General features: G+C 34.6%; 1 protein-coding gene and 1 non-coding gene across 4 annotated transcripts in view; both read right to left on the bottom strand.

Moving 5' to 3' along the window:
* The window catches only part of LOC132696830 (microtubule-actin cross-linking factor 1), a 290,827-nt gene extending 283,014 nt beyond the window's left edge, over window positions 1-7,813 (bottom strand). For all 3 annotated transcript variants that reach the window (XM_060661956.1, XM_060661989.1, XM_060662074.1), the window contains exons 1-2: window positions 7,340-7,813; window positions 1,187-1,307 (exon numbers count right to left, since the gene is read on the bottom strand). In XM_060661956.1, coding sequence (XP_060517939.1) covers window positions 1,187-1,289 — 103 coding nt within the window. In that variant the 5' untranslated portion in view covers window positions 1,290-1,307; window positions 7,340-7,813. The remainder of the gene's footprint in view (window positions 1-1,186; window positions 1,308-7,339) is intronic.
* A 2,749-nt stretch (window positions 7,814-10,562) lies between these two features.
* On the bottom strand, window positions 10,563-10,634 carry Trnam-cau (transfer RNA methionine (anticodon CAU)). Its single transcript has one exon. It is a non-coding gene; the product is annotated as a tRNA-Met (tRNA).
* Between the last annotated feature and the right edge of the window lie 2,337 nt (window positions 10,635-12,971).

Genomic DNA, 12,971 nt, shown 5'->3' with positions numbered 1-12,971 from the left:
CGGTTCGAAGATGTTGACAGATATTTGGACAAGTGGTAAATCTGGTTCCGACGTTATATTTTTGATATGTGGTCGGTAATGTTTTGAATGTAAGGAAGGAGCACAGTGCCAAGTATAGGATTGCTTGCGGCCTCATTGCTATATATATTTCATGTGGAATTTATTAGAGAGATGGTAAGGTGTATCAATACTGGGTTCAGTGACTCGGGTTCTGGAAACCAGAGAGTTGATAACCGATGCTTTTTGGGCCGGATGGTGATGCGACAATGCATTAATCCATAGGTCTGTGTGCGTAGGTTTTCTGTAAACACCATGACCCAATGTTAGGTTTGATTTTCTGTTGATAAGAATCGGAGGTTATTATTAGTTTCTAATTCAATGGTAACACGTAGGTTAGGGTGTATAGAGTTTAAATGTCTAAGAAAATCTACTAGGGATTCTTGACCATGAGGCCAGTTATAAGAGAAATATGTTCCAGAAAAGCATTTTGCAGTTAAGATGAGAAGATTTGGTTCCAGATTCTCCTTAATAGTAGATTTAAGGTTGCCTTCCATAGATGACGTAGGATCTTTTTTAAATTGACGATATGATCCGTCTGAAAGAATATCTTCAATCTTTTCCTGATGTTCATTTGTGTTCATGACCACCGAAGCATTTTCCTTATCCGCTTTTAGGATAACGATGTCGGGATTAGATTTTAAGGCAATGGGTTCGGGCTTTGCAAAATTAGATTTAGGAGGTTTTGCCTTTGACATTTAAAATAAGCTAAGCTCTGAAGAAGCCAACATGATGGTTGGCGAAACGTTAGGAAGCTCGACTCAGCAACAACCAACGCAGGAGAAATCCAGAAGTTTAGTATATTCAACTAATTTTTTCTTAATTTAATCATTACCTTCTTCTCGCGTGTCGGACATATTTACCAAACACCGTCATCTTTAACGATCCCCACCGATCTTAAAAACGGAAAAGTTGCAATCTCCGTTTACAAAAACTGTTACCTCTAACGCCCTGTACATTACGTAGTGGCCACCCGGCATATATATATTTCACCATATCGACTCCCTCCACATGGATACAAAGTCACGGTTTACGGTCACGTGATTCCACAGCCTTGCATATCACTGACGCGTGTTATTATTTACGGATAAAGAAACGCGAAAGAGTGTAGCCGAGAGAGATCACTAACCTGCTATACGAAGAACGGCCCTATCGGCACTATCCAACGCCAGCACTGACAGCGGTTGTTCCCTGGTCCATTCTTGTAGGGTCGGGTCCTTATCAAAATCCATTTTTCAAATCAACCCGCCCTAGAATAAGAGATTACAGTTAACGGCGACACCAACATATTATCTACAGTGTGTCCGAAATTTTTCGTCATTGCGAAATATCTAGCTTGCGGTCATTTTTCCATTCCTGAGCTACTGGGTGATCGAAAACGTAAAAATACGTCCATAAATGAAATGAAATGGTTTATTGTCATTAGCATACATGGTATTACGCGCAAAGATTACCAAAACTACGCTTGCAATTGACCTAAGCAATTCATGATTATATGAATCGTAGTAAATTAAATTTATATAAAAGCAAATACTAATTCACGCTAACATTAATATTAACATAAGAATATTTTACCATTTTTTACATTCGGTAAATTTTTGGTTAGTTTTGGTTAGTTTTCTGTCTGTCGGCAGAGCATTGAACAATCGAAGCCCATCACTAAAGGGCCTATTTTGCATTTGAAGAGTTTTAACAAACTGAATATCAAAATCATTTTTACCCCTAACATTATAAGAATGTTTGTACGATCTAGGAATGAAATGATTTTGTAAGGGGGATGCTTTCGAAAAATCGTGGGTGGGTGGGGCAAGCTAGTAGGGCGATGTAATTTTATTGCGCATACACCCTGTATAAAGCGCTTTTTACTCATCGCCGAGGTTCAAAGTCACAACAAACTTTGAAAAATATAAAAAATTGTACAAATAATAACGATTTACAATAATATTATTCCAAGTATCCCGGGCACCCTGTATGATAGACAAAACCTGAAACTCTCTCTCTCTCTCGACACAATATTCGAGACTGTTTAAACCAAATTATCCCATGTTTTATACTTTTTCAATTACGGCTAATAATTCATGAACCAAAATGGCAATTTTCGGGGTCTTTTAATTTTTTTTAACCATAGTCGACACGCCCTGTACATATTTGAAAAAATTATAGCCCTGGATTTTCCACGTTTCCTAGTCCAAGAATTTTTCTAAAATAGGAATAGCGATTTTCATTTAAATTTCCCGAGCACTGTTTAAACCCATTAGCCATATTTTTTACGATTTTTGATTTGCGGTTAATAGTTTACTGTGGAAAAGAACAATTTTCAAAGTCTTTTTGATTTTTGCTTATAATTTAAAAACCCTGTATATAATCGAAAAAATGCTCGAAATAAATGTTATAGCACCGGATCCTTCGCGTCCGCCAGTTAAAGAATTTTGCCGATCGGGTGAATGGTTATGGAGAAAAACATGTTTTTCTGGAAGCCAAAATTACCACAAAAAAAAAATCAAAAATAAAAAAAAAAACTTTAATACTTTAAGTGTGGGTCTGAACTTCTACTTCTCTGCCAAATCTGAAGTCGGTAGCTGCAAATTTAGGGCACGTTCTTTAATATTGAACAGAATATCGCGAACACTCTGTACAATAGGTTATAGTTATCGCCAATTTTCCATAATAGGGGGACTCTTTTTTTTTTTCGACGATGATCATTTCTGTACCAACGGCGATCCCATGGGACCTACCGTTAGCGACACGAAATTGTTATACGAGAATTTTTCGAAAGTAACAGGAAGTCTGCCGCAGTGGCTAAGCTCAGGCGAAAGTCTACGCAAGAAACCTATCTTTTTTCCAATTTTTGCAAATACAGTCGAACTTCGATAACCCGAATTTTTGATAAGTCGAACCAAATTGGTTGGCAATAGCGTCAAAAGTAGGAAATGCGTGTTAGTTTGTCTTGATTACTCGAATATCTTGATGACTCGAACGAAACATTTTGTCGGGGAACCCCCTAATTACGACCCATCTTAACCTGTCTTTTTAACGTATCTATGCAAACAGTTCAGTTTCTGTGCTTGCTAAGTTCACTTGTATGACTTACTAGTTAATACTAAGTGAAAACTACTGCCCCTATTCAATTTACACATTATATTAAAGACATTTTTGGTTTGCATTTGTTGATATGTCATCAAAACGCACTTCAAAAGCTTTGTCTGTTGATCAAAAATTCAAGGTTATAAAAGAAGTGGAAAGTGGCTCAAAAAATAAATATGTAGCTGTGAAGTATGGGATTTCGGCAAGTACAGTGTCTACAATTTTGAAAAATAAACATTCAGTCATCACCTCAATGGAACGTTTCGAAGAAAACAAAAACAATAACATTACACTAATGGATAGTGTCGACGACGTAACTACCGCACGGAATATCGACGTTAAGCCTGAAACAATTTCCAATTGTTTTAAAAAAGCCGGTTTTGGTCAGTATTCTGAATGGGAAGAAGAAGATGAGATTCCCTTGATTTTCCTAAGTGAACGCCTGAAAGAAAAGAGTGAAGACGAAATGAAAATAGAAACCGAGTTTAAAGCTTGGACAAATATTAGAGGCATAGCAGAAGGTAGCACCATCAACGATTTTATACATGTGGATGAGGATATTGTTACTTCAGAGTTTCATACTGATGAAGATATTATCGAGTCCTGCCGATCCGAACCGGTAGAGTTAAAGATCGAAGATGACCGCGAAAGTGAGGAGGAATTGGAAGATGATCCTCAGCAACCACCTTCAAATGAATTGGTTGAAAATTCGTTGATTGTCTTCTATTTGAAAACCAGCGAATACACAACCGATTCCCTCTATGATTGTTTAAATAAAATTGAAGCTTTTGTTGAAAACCAAAATAAGAAATCCGGTCGTCAGTCACAAATAATTGAAGCTTTTGTTGAAAACCAAAATAAGAAATCCGGTCGTCAATCACAAATAACTGACTTTTTTCCAATGAAAGAGTAAATTTTAATATGTACATACATATGTATGCATATGTGCATACATACTATGTATGCATAATTTTCGTTTTTTGTTCAAAAATCATAGATATTGGGCATTTTTAAAAATGAATGAATAAACGTTCATCCGCGAAAAGGTTGACAAAACAATTTTTCAAAATTTTGTCACATACAGAATAAAAACTAACCAGAGGTCCTAATACGCTGCCCTGGGGCACACCTATATTGTTTTCTAACTTATCATAGAGAATTTTTCTTCTTTTTTTTTCTCTCCTTGTTTTCATGCATAAATTCATCTTATTTTATGCTCTAAACACGGAATCGGATATACAAATAAGTACCACACGTAAGTTTTTAATTTAATATTTATTTCATCAAAAAACAATATTGTTAAAGTATAAATTATTATAAGGAAATAAAAAAATGTGGCGGCTTGAGTTTTACAGTAAAAAATCCTAAATTATATTAACAAAACTAATAAATATCGTCAGTTATTTCATTATGGAGTGATATAATTCAAATTATTTAGTAGTTTTCTTCCTCTTCATAGATTCCATTGGAGTTTCTCGATGAATTGACCAACAGAAATCAGCAAGCATTGCTGCTGACCATTTTCCATTGTGGCGTTTTTCAATTTGCATTATATCCTGATGAAACCTTTCACCATGCTCATTTGATACAGCTAAAAGATTTTCAGGAAAGAAATCTAAAGGCGAGAAACATTTTTAAGCCCAGGAGTCAAACTTTTTCTTGATGGCCAGGTTCTTATTTTGTAATGTTTGTCTCTTGCGCGGCTATCCCACTCACAAAGAAAACAGCAAAATTTTGTGTATCCTCCTTGTAGTCCAGTCAGTATAGCGACAACTTTTAAATCAGCACAAATATTCCATAGGTATTGAGAATATTTAATTTTCTCAAGTAATAACTCCAGGTCTGCATAATTTTCTTTCATGCTTGTAGTATGTGCAATGGGGACAGATCGGTTTTTATTACCATTATGAAGTAGAACGGCTTTCAAGCTTATTTTTGAAGCATCAATAAAAAGTCTCCATTCACTAGAATCTTCTGGAAAACTTAGTTCTTGAAGAAGCCCTGCAGCATCGTTACAATATACCAAATCATCTTCTTTGGAGAAGTAACTTGTAAAACTTTCTTGCCTCGTACGAAAGTATGAAACTCTGGTATTCTTAGCCAATAGATTCCACTGTTTTAACCTTGATCCGAGTACCTCTGCCTGAGATTTCGAAAGTCCAAGTCTCTAACAAGATCATTTAAGTCGCCTTGTTCAAGTAAATGAGGTTCTGTAGATGGACATGAAGATCCAGATAAAGTGTATGAAGATGAAGATGTACTACCAGAAAGAAAACTCGATTGAGATTGTAGACCTGAAATATTTTTATTTTCAGCCTCCTCATTAACTGGAACTGGAGGTGGAGTGTCTTTATCACGAGGAATTGGTCTCTTTGCAGATAGGACGTTCGGATAAACAATCTTATCTCTATATTTTTTCGATAATCCTCGTGTAGATGTCATGCAGAAATAACAATCATTCTCATGATTTTGAGGCACACTCCAAATCATTGCCAGTGAAAACGGCATGGATTTGTGACTTTCTTCAAGCCAACCTCTCAACGTTCTTGAGCAGCTATTGCAGCATACTTTTGGCAACCAACTTTTATCTCGCTCATCGATAGAAAATCCAAAATATAGCTTATAAGCCGTTTTAACCAGATCGGTCATGACATGTCGCTGTGTTTTTAGTATGTATTCCTCACAAATATAGCAAAAACAATCACATAAAATTACTTTTAAAACAACTTTCAAACTTTTATGTTTATTGGCTCTACAGAATATTTTTTTTCCAAATATTGTTACTTTAAGGTATTTTCTTCATAGAAAGGGGCACGTTTAACACATTTTGTCAAATAATTCTTAACTTTCTGTCGCCAAAAAAACTTGAAGGCAAATAGAAAACTAACAGAGAAAACATATTTTATGACCTGAAAAACGCCAAGTGACTTTGGTAAATTCAACAAACGATGGTGTCGGACAATAAAAAATCCAAATGAAGCATATATCTCCACCAAAGTTTGATTAGTTTTATAATAAAGTGCTCAAAACTCAAGATTCTAGAAACACATTATGACTTCACCGAGATTTCACAGATAAAACCTGCTTTCACAGATTTCGCAATACATTTCACACATTTTCACAGAACTATTTGATCTGGAAACTATTAAGAGATAGGAAAAAAATTTCGTACAAAAGTGATCTATAATATTATAATTTTATTGATACAGGGTGTCCCAAAAGTGTCCCCAGCGACACCAACTTTGTTATGTTCAATGGAATATATACTAACAAAAAACTTGATAACTATGATTTTTTTTAGATAGAAATATGAAAAACAACAAAAACAAACAGAAATGTCAAAGTTTGTTTATACCTTAATGCCTCAAAAAAAAAAGATTGTGATGTCATGGCCAACTACATTTTTAAATAGTTTGATATTTCTTTGTTGTTTTGATGCCAGATGAAACAAGCATTTTAAGAGGAACATTTTTAACTACACTTTATGGACCGAATAAACAAAGAATTTATAGTTAACTTTTTTTTATAGATTTATTTATTCAAATGTGTTACCTTGGTTAGTTAGCCTATAAACTTTAATTATTTATTTTTATTACAAAATTCGAATAGGAATTTCTTAAGAAAGCAACCTTTATTTTAACCAAAATGTCGAAATATACAGTGTGTTTCATTTAAAATAACAAAGTTGATGTTGGGGGTACACTTTTGGGACATCCTGTATCAACAAAATTATAATATTTTAAATTTTTTGGAAAGTCCAAGAAATTTTTGTGCGAAATTTCTCCTGTGGGTTTCCAAATCGTTTTACACACGGTGTACGCCAGGAACATCAGCTGTTTTCTGTTTTGAATGTCAATTCATAGGTTATGTTAAACCTTAACCGTTAAATAAATGAGATAGAATTGATAAATTCATGCGAGAAGGAACAGAAATAGAAAAAAAAATGGGAGGCTGTTTTTGTGCCTCCTCAGAAATAGGTCATCGAAACAAAACCCAAAACATACACGCGAATATTTGTAATACGGGTAATATAAGAACGCAACACTGTAGCGAAATTGTAACGTGAAATTGGAGTCATTGTAATTCGAGGAATGATAAAATGTATCGGTAAACAAAAGATATTTGGCGCATGCCGGGCTAAAAATACACGCCAACGGATTTCGCACGTTGCAAAAAGGCTTGAAATAAAAATACGAACCTCATTTTTCGACAAAAAAAGAACCACCGTCCAACACTAACTGTCGAATCGTCACACTTGTAAATTAAGACGGCTTAAATTCGGAATAAAAACAAAATACCGGCGCAAACGTTCGATCAGAGAGTGCGTGCGTTATCGCGAGATAAATTTTCGCGATTTTATTCGAAATCCTGGCGAAATTCGCTCGTCAACTTTTAATTTAAACACAACCGAAAAACAAAACACACGACCGCTAGGGTTGCCTCGGCGGGGTGATTCACTGGGAGATTTGGAGGTTAGGAACAAAATCAATAACCTTAAAACGAAAGGGGTCGGATCGCGGAGGCCGTGACAATCGCACTGACGTCGCGGATTTAACCGCGCTTTGATTCACTTTCATTCAGAAAAACGAGTTGGGTAAAAATTGCAGTCCGATTCCGTTGACCGGAAGAACCTTTTGTTTTTAAGATGCCGCGCCACTACCAACGCACACCGACTAGTTAGCTGGTTGCCGAACTGTCGCTAAATTGCAATGTTGCCGATAGGCATGCAACGGATGTGGCTCTGCCGTGTCGATATAGGCGTGGGCTGCACTACCGCATGGTGGGTTCACAAAAAATGATTATTATAACAACCGTGTAATAATTTTTGGTGGACTCAAGTCTGTAGAGTATGTGGCGGTGTTCCTCAAGGCAGCAATTTAGGCCCCCTTCTATTTAATATTTTTATTAATATTATTTATATATAATAGGAATATAGTGATATTATATGGAGTCCGTTTTACCAAGTCCATTCAAGGAAGCTGGAATCTGTACACCGAAACTGTTAGTTGCTGTGTGCCGCAAGGTTCCAAACTCGGACCACTTTTATTTACAATTTACACCAGCAATTTTGCATCGTGTATTAAAAAATGTTACGGCATTATTTTTATGCTGACGACACCCAGGTATTTGATTCATTTGACCCCAGTACTTGGTGTACGGCTCAAAAATTGATAAATGCAGATTCAAAAGAACTAACAGATTTTTCAGCACTTCTTGGATTGATAATTAATCCAAGCAAATCATCTCTTATGCTCTTTGGAAAGAATAGGGATTGTTTGGTGTCTGAACTTAACATAAAGTAAGTGCTAGAGTTTTGCAGTTTACAAATTGTGCAAAAAATCTTGGCCTAAGAATTAACACAGATTTTGAGGCTCAAAAGATTAAATTAACCGATTCTCTAGTGTTAAGTTACTTCAACTATTGTGTCATTTTATATGGCCCATGCCTAGATAAAATTGACACATATAGAATTGAGAGACTACGAAAAAACTGTTTGCGGTTAATTTATGGTATAAGAAAATGTGATCCAGTCTTACACAAACTACAGAATGCTAAGTGGTTGAATATGCAGAATAGGCGTAGACTACCCTAGTTGGTATTTTTTCACAACATTATTTTTAATAACAGTCCTCCTCACTTGACAAATAAAATAACATATCGGACAGTGTTCACAGATTGAATCTTAAATTTAGGGGTCTTATCTCTCCATCACCACACAGGACGTCTCTTTTTCAAAGAAGCTTCTCCTATAACGTTTATAAACTTTACAATGCAGTTCCTCTCTCTTTAAAAGCCTTATCAGCATTAAACTTAAAAAAAAAAGACAACAAATGTTCAGCCAACAAGCAAATTGCATGTTCAGTCCTAAAGTTTTCTATCCTTTTTTTAATTTTTATATACTCGTATATATTTTCTTATTTTGCTATAGTTGCTATATATTATTTTATAGGGGTTGAACTTGGGACAATTTTAATTGCTTTCATCTCCTTTTTTGCAATTTATGTGGTTTACTGGTGTTTTATTGTATTGTAAATTTAACATTGCAGAACAAGTGGATTGTTATTGTTATTATTATTATTATTATTATTATTATTATTATTATTATTATTATTATTATTATTGTAAGTATTCTCCCATCGATATATCTGTGCAACTCGGCAAGTTTCCAGCTTGATATATTATCTTCTTCTGTACGTCACGTTAAAACATGCTTTTTAAGGAATGGCATATAATTACTTTGTTTTATGTTATGTTGTATTAGCATATTGCTGTCGTTTTGCTTTTTTTTTAATTTGTTACTTATGTCTCTGTTCCGTAGTTGGATTTATACTGTTGAACAGTGATCTAATAAATAAATAAATAATAACGATTCATTCAAATGCGCCTAAACAATCATTATTAACTGATTACGTAGCTATACAGACTGATTCAAAACTAATGCGAAATACTTAAGTGCGTGAGTCATTGTTTAAAACAGGGGGTAATTTTGATATATTTTTTTACTTTTTATCTTAAAATATGAAAGTAATATATCTCGTTTGTTATTTACTTTAGAGAAAAATGTCAAATAAAACAGTTGTAGATGATACTAAAAGAAACAATTTAAAATTATTTTAAAATATACAGGCCGATTGATAAATATGCGTGAAATCAAACATATTCTTTAAATGAAACCCTCTGTATATTATGGCATTAGTATACATTAATATACTGCGTGTTTTCCAAGTCCATTTTTCTGTCACAAATGACCTGTATTTAATATCCCATATTTATGACGTTGTTTCCGCAATATTATTATACCAGCAATTTCGCAAATTATTACAGTCATTTTTCCTATGCTTGTCTTGAAGTTGGTGTGAGCGAAAATGAAAAATTTTTTTTAAAAAATCAAATGGAACACCTTGCGTATTATACTTAATTAATTAGTCCTATTAATGCTCTTCCTATTTAATTATTTTATTATCTTATTGGGCATTCAGTCCGAAATTAAATTAAATAAATACTATAACCTGAACGTGAAAAACTTACAGAGACGAAATAAGTATAATTCTCTCAGATCGCATTCGTTGCGTGTTATATACAAAATGTTGTGCAGAAATAAATTTCAACAATAATAAAATTATGAATTGCGCAACTTTTGAAAAACAATTTGGACAGCATTTTACGCTGGGGATAACTTTTACTTAGTTTCTAATAGTTCTGAACAATTTTTGCAACCTTTGCTCTAAAAAGTCTAAGTAAACTTGTCCCTACCACGTTATTTCCTATTATACCACCTCAAACAAATTTCGACTCATCCTTAAATAAAAAATATTCGCAAAAGTCATCTTTGATAAATATTCAAAATCTTATTTACATACAAAAACAACATTGGAATAGGCGACAAGTTGTGAAATATAGATACGAATAAAAAAAAAACTTAGCAGAGCGTGGTTTCGATCCACGGACCTCTGGGTTATGGGCCCAGCACGCTTCCACTGCGCCACTCTGCTCCTTATACTCAATTGTTCATTTCCCGTATAAGAACGACAGAACTTAATTTCATAATTCGCAAACGTATGAACAAATAATGTCCAATGTGGTCGGTTTAAATGAAATATGATAATTTTACTTTATTTTTTCAATTTTACAACCAAAAATATTCTTCTTCTTTCTATATCTCTTTTTAAAACGAAAGTTTGCTCTAAAAATAATTGGACAAGGTAATGTTTTATAAAAATTACGTTTTTTCTTGACGTGCGTGATTGGGAATTTATTTAAATACAGTAACTTTACAATCTTTTATTTTATTAACTCTGCTGCACACATGCATGCAGGTGCGGCCACTGATGAACGTAGGAGAGCCAATACAGGATTTCATTTTTACAATTATTTGATGCCATAAATCAGTGTAGGTTTAAACCAGTTTACGCCAATAAACGCGTTTGGAGCAGCCGACTTGTCCATTTGATCTATAAATAGGAAAGATGCAATTTATTTCCTCGATAATACGTGAACGTTAGGACTACGGTATATAATTTGCAGTAATAATTTATTCGTTAAACAAAAATAGATTAAAGTGTCTTAGATCATGAAAGTTAATTAAAGAAAAATTGTAATTAGCTTGCCTGCGGGAAATGTCGGAACTATTTTGTATCGCGTCGGCAACTCAATTTTAGCTTACAGTGATTTCAATCAAATTATGTTTCTGACGAGTTGGCGTACAGCTTGCAGAAAAAAGTTTTTGTGAAACTCAAAAATTATGTGATGATTTTAATTGCTATATTATCAATTTATATAAATCAATTAATTCGGACGAAATATTTACGTTGCTAGAAAATTCGGTCTCGCTTGAAAATATCAAATGGTTTCCTTTTGGTGTGAACGTTGTTATTTTTTGGTTCTGGCGCATTCACCATTTCACAACAACGTCCATATTAGTGAACTGGAAATTGTTTGAGCTAAGTTTTCTGTTTGAGTCATTACAAGAGATAACCCGGATGCTCAACGAAAATATTTATAGTTTTTTGCGAATTAAAAAATAAGTAGATGATAGAAGATGGTGGTTACCGATTTGATAGAAAAATAATTCTATTACAGTGCCCCCGCCATAAATATGCCTCTGTGGTAATAGCAGACATTTATCGAAATCTATTTACATAGATTCTTCTTCACCTTTGCTTCTATTGGGCATATCCACTATGGACACTCGGCCATCCAACATTTTGGTTACTTCAAATTGTGTTTAAGATACCAGGAGTTTACAGCATTCCATGCAAATGCGGCAAAGAATACAAGATAAATAAACTCATCAGCAGTTACCGAACACAATCACAACAAAGGACATTAAATTTTATCTGATAAAACTCTTGCATGTGATCCATGGTTCTATCCGTGAAACTTTCGAGAATCTATACAAAATTTACAAGCAACCAAAAAATCTTAACTGCGACTCAGGTCAGGTAACCCTGATGATCAATAGACTTTTGCATTCGATGAAACAAATCATCAAAGCACTTTTTCCACATCGAGTCGGGCACCTCCAAAATATGCCTTTTAAACGCATCAATCGCTTCTTCTGGTGTCAAAAATCGTTGCCCACCTAATTCATTCTTAATGTATGGGAATAAAAAGAAGTCAGTAGGCGATAAATCAGGACTATATGGTGTACGGCTCATCAAATCAACGTTTTTAATGTTCAAAAAGTTCTTTGTTTGCACTGATCAGTGAGAGCTAGCATTGTCGTCGTGGAGGGGGATTCGTCTTCGGCGGTGGGTTTTTCTAATTCCTTTGAAGACTTTCGGCAAACAAATGGTTGTGTACCATTCAGAATTGACTGTTTTCGCTTTCACCAAAGAGACAGTTGCAACTTGAACCTGAAAAAACAGGCTACCATTTGTTTCGAGGTGCTTCGCGCACGAACAACTTTTGTGGTCTTTTTCTCATTCTGAAAGACGCACACAATCGCCTGCTGCTTACTTTTAGGTTTGATGAGTCATCAACTGTCACGATATCATAGACCTGTTTGTATTTTTTTAGCATTTCCTTCGACCAAATTGTATGTACGCTGGTCCCACTAATGCTCAAAGATACCTCAATCTCATGGTCACATGACCATCCTGCAAAATCAGTGTCCGCACTGCATCAATGTTTTCTTGGACAACCATCGATTTTGGACGACCGTCACGAAATTCATCTCCCGATTAAGTTCCATTTTAAACAGCCACATTTTTTTAAATTTATCATAAAAAACACAAACCCAAACCTAACTGAGTAAACCTAACCTCAAACTGTCAAACTTCCCTATAAAAACGTTAGTCGCCAGATGGCAGAACCAGTTTAAGAAAATC

This window comes from Cylas formicarius, unplaced genomic scaffold (genome assembly GCF_029955315.1).
Source record: "Cylas formicarius isolate icCylForm1 unplaced genomic scaffold, icCylForm1.1 PGA_scaffold_10__41_contigs__length_53128322, whole genome shotgun sequence".
NCBI classification, from domain to species: Eukaryota; Metazoa; Arthropoda; class Insecta; order Coleoptera; family Brentidae; genus Cylas; species Cylas formicarius.
The sequence above is the reverse complement of the archived record's forward strand: the minus strand, read 5'-3'. Positions and strand labels throughout refer to the sequence as shown.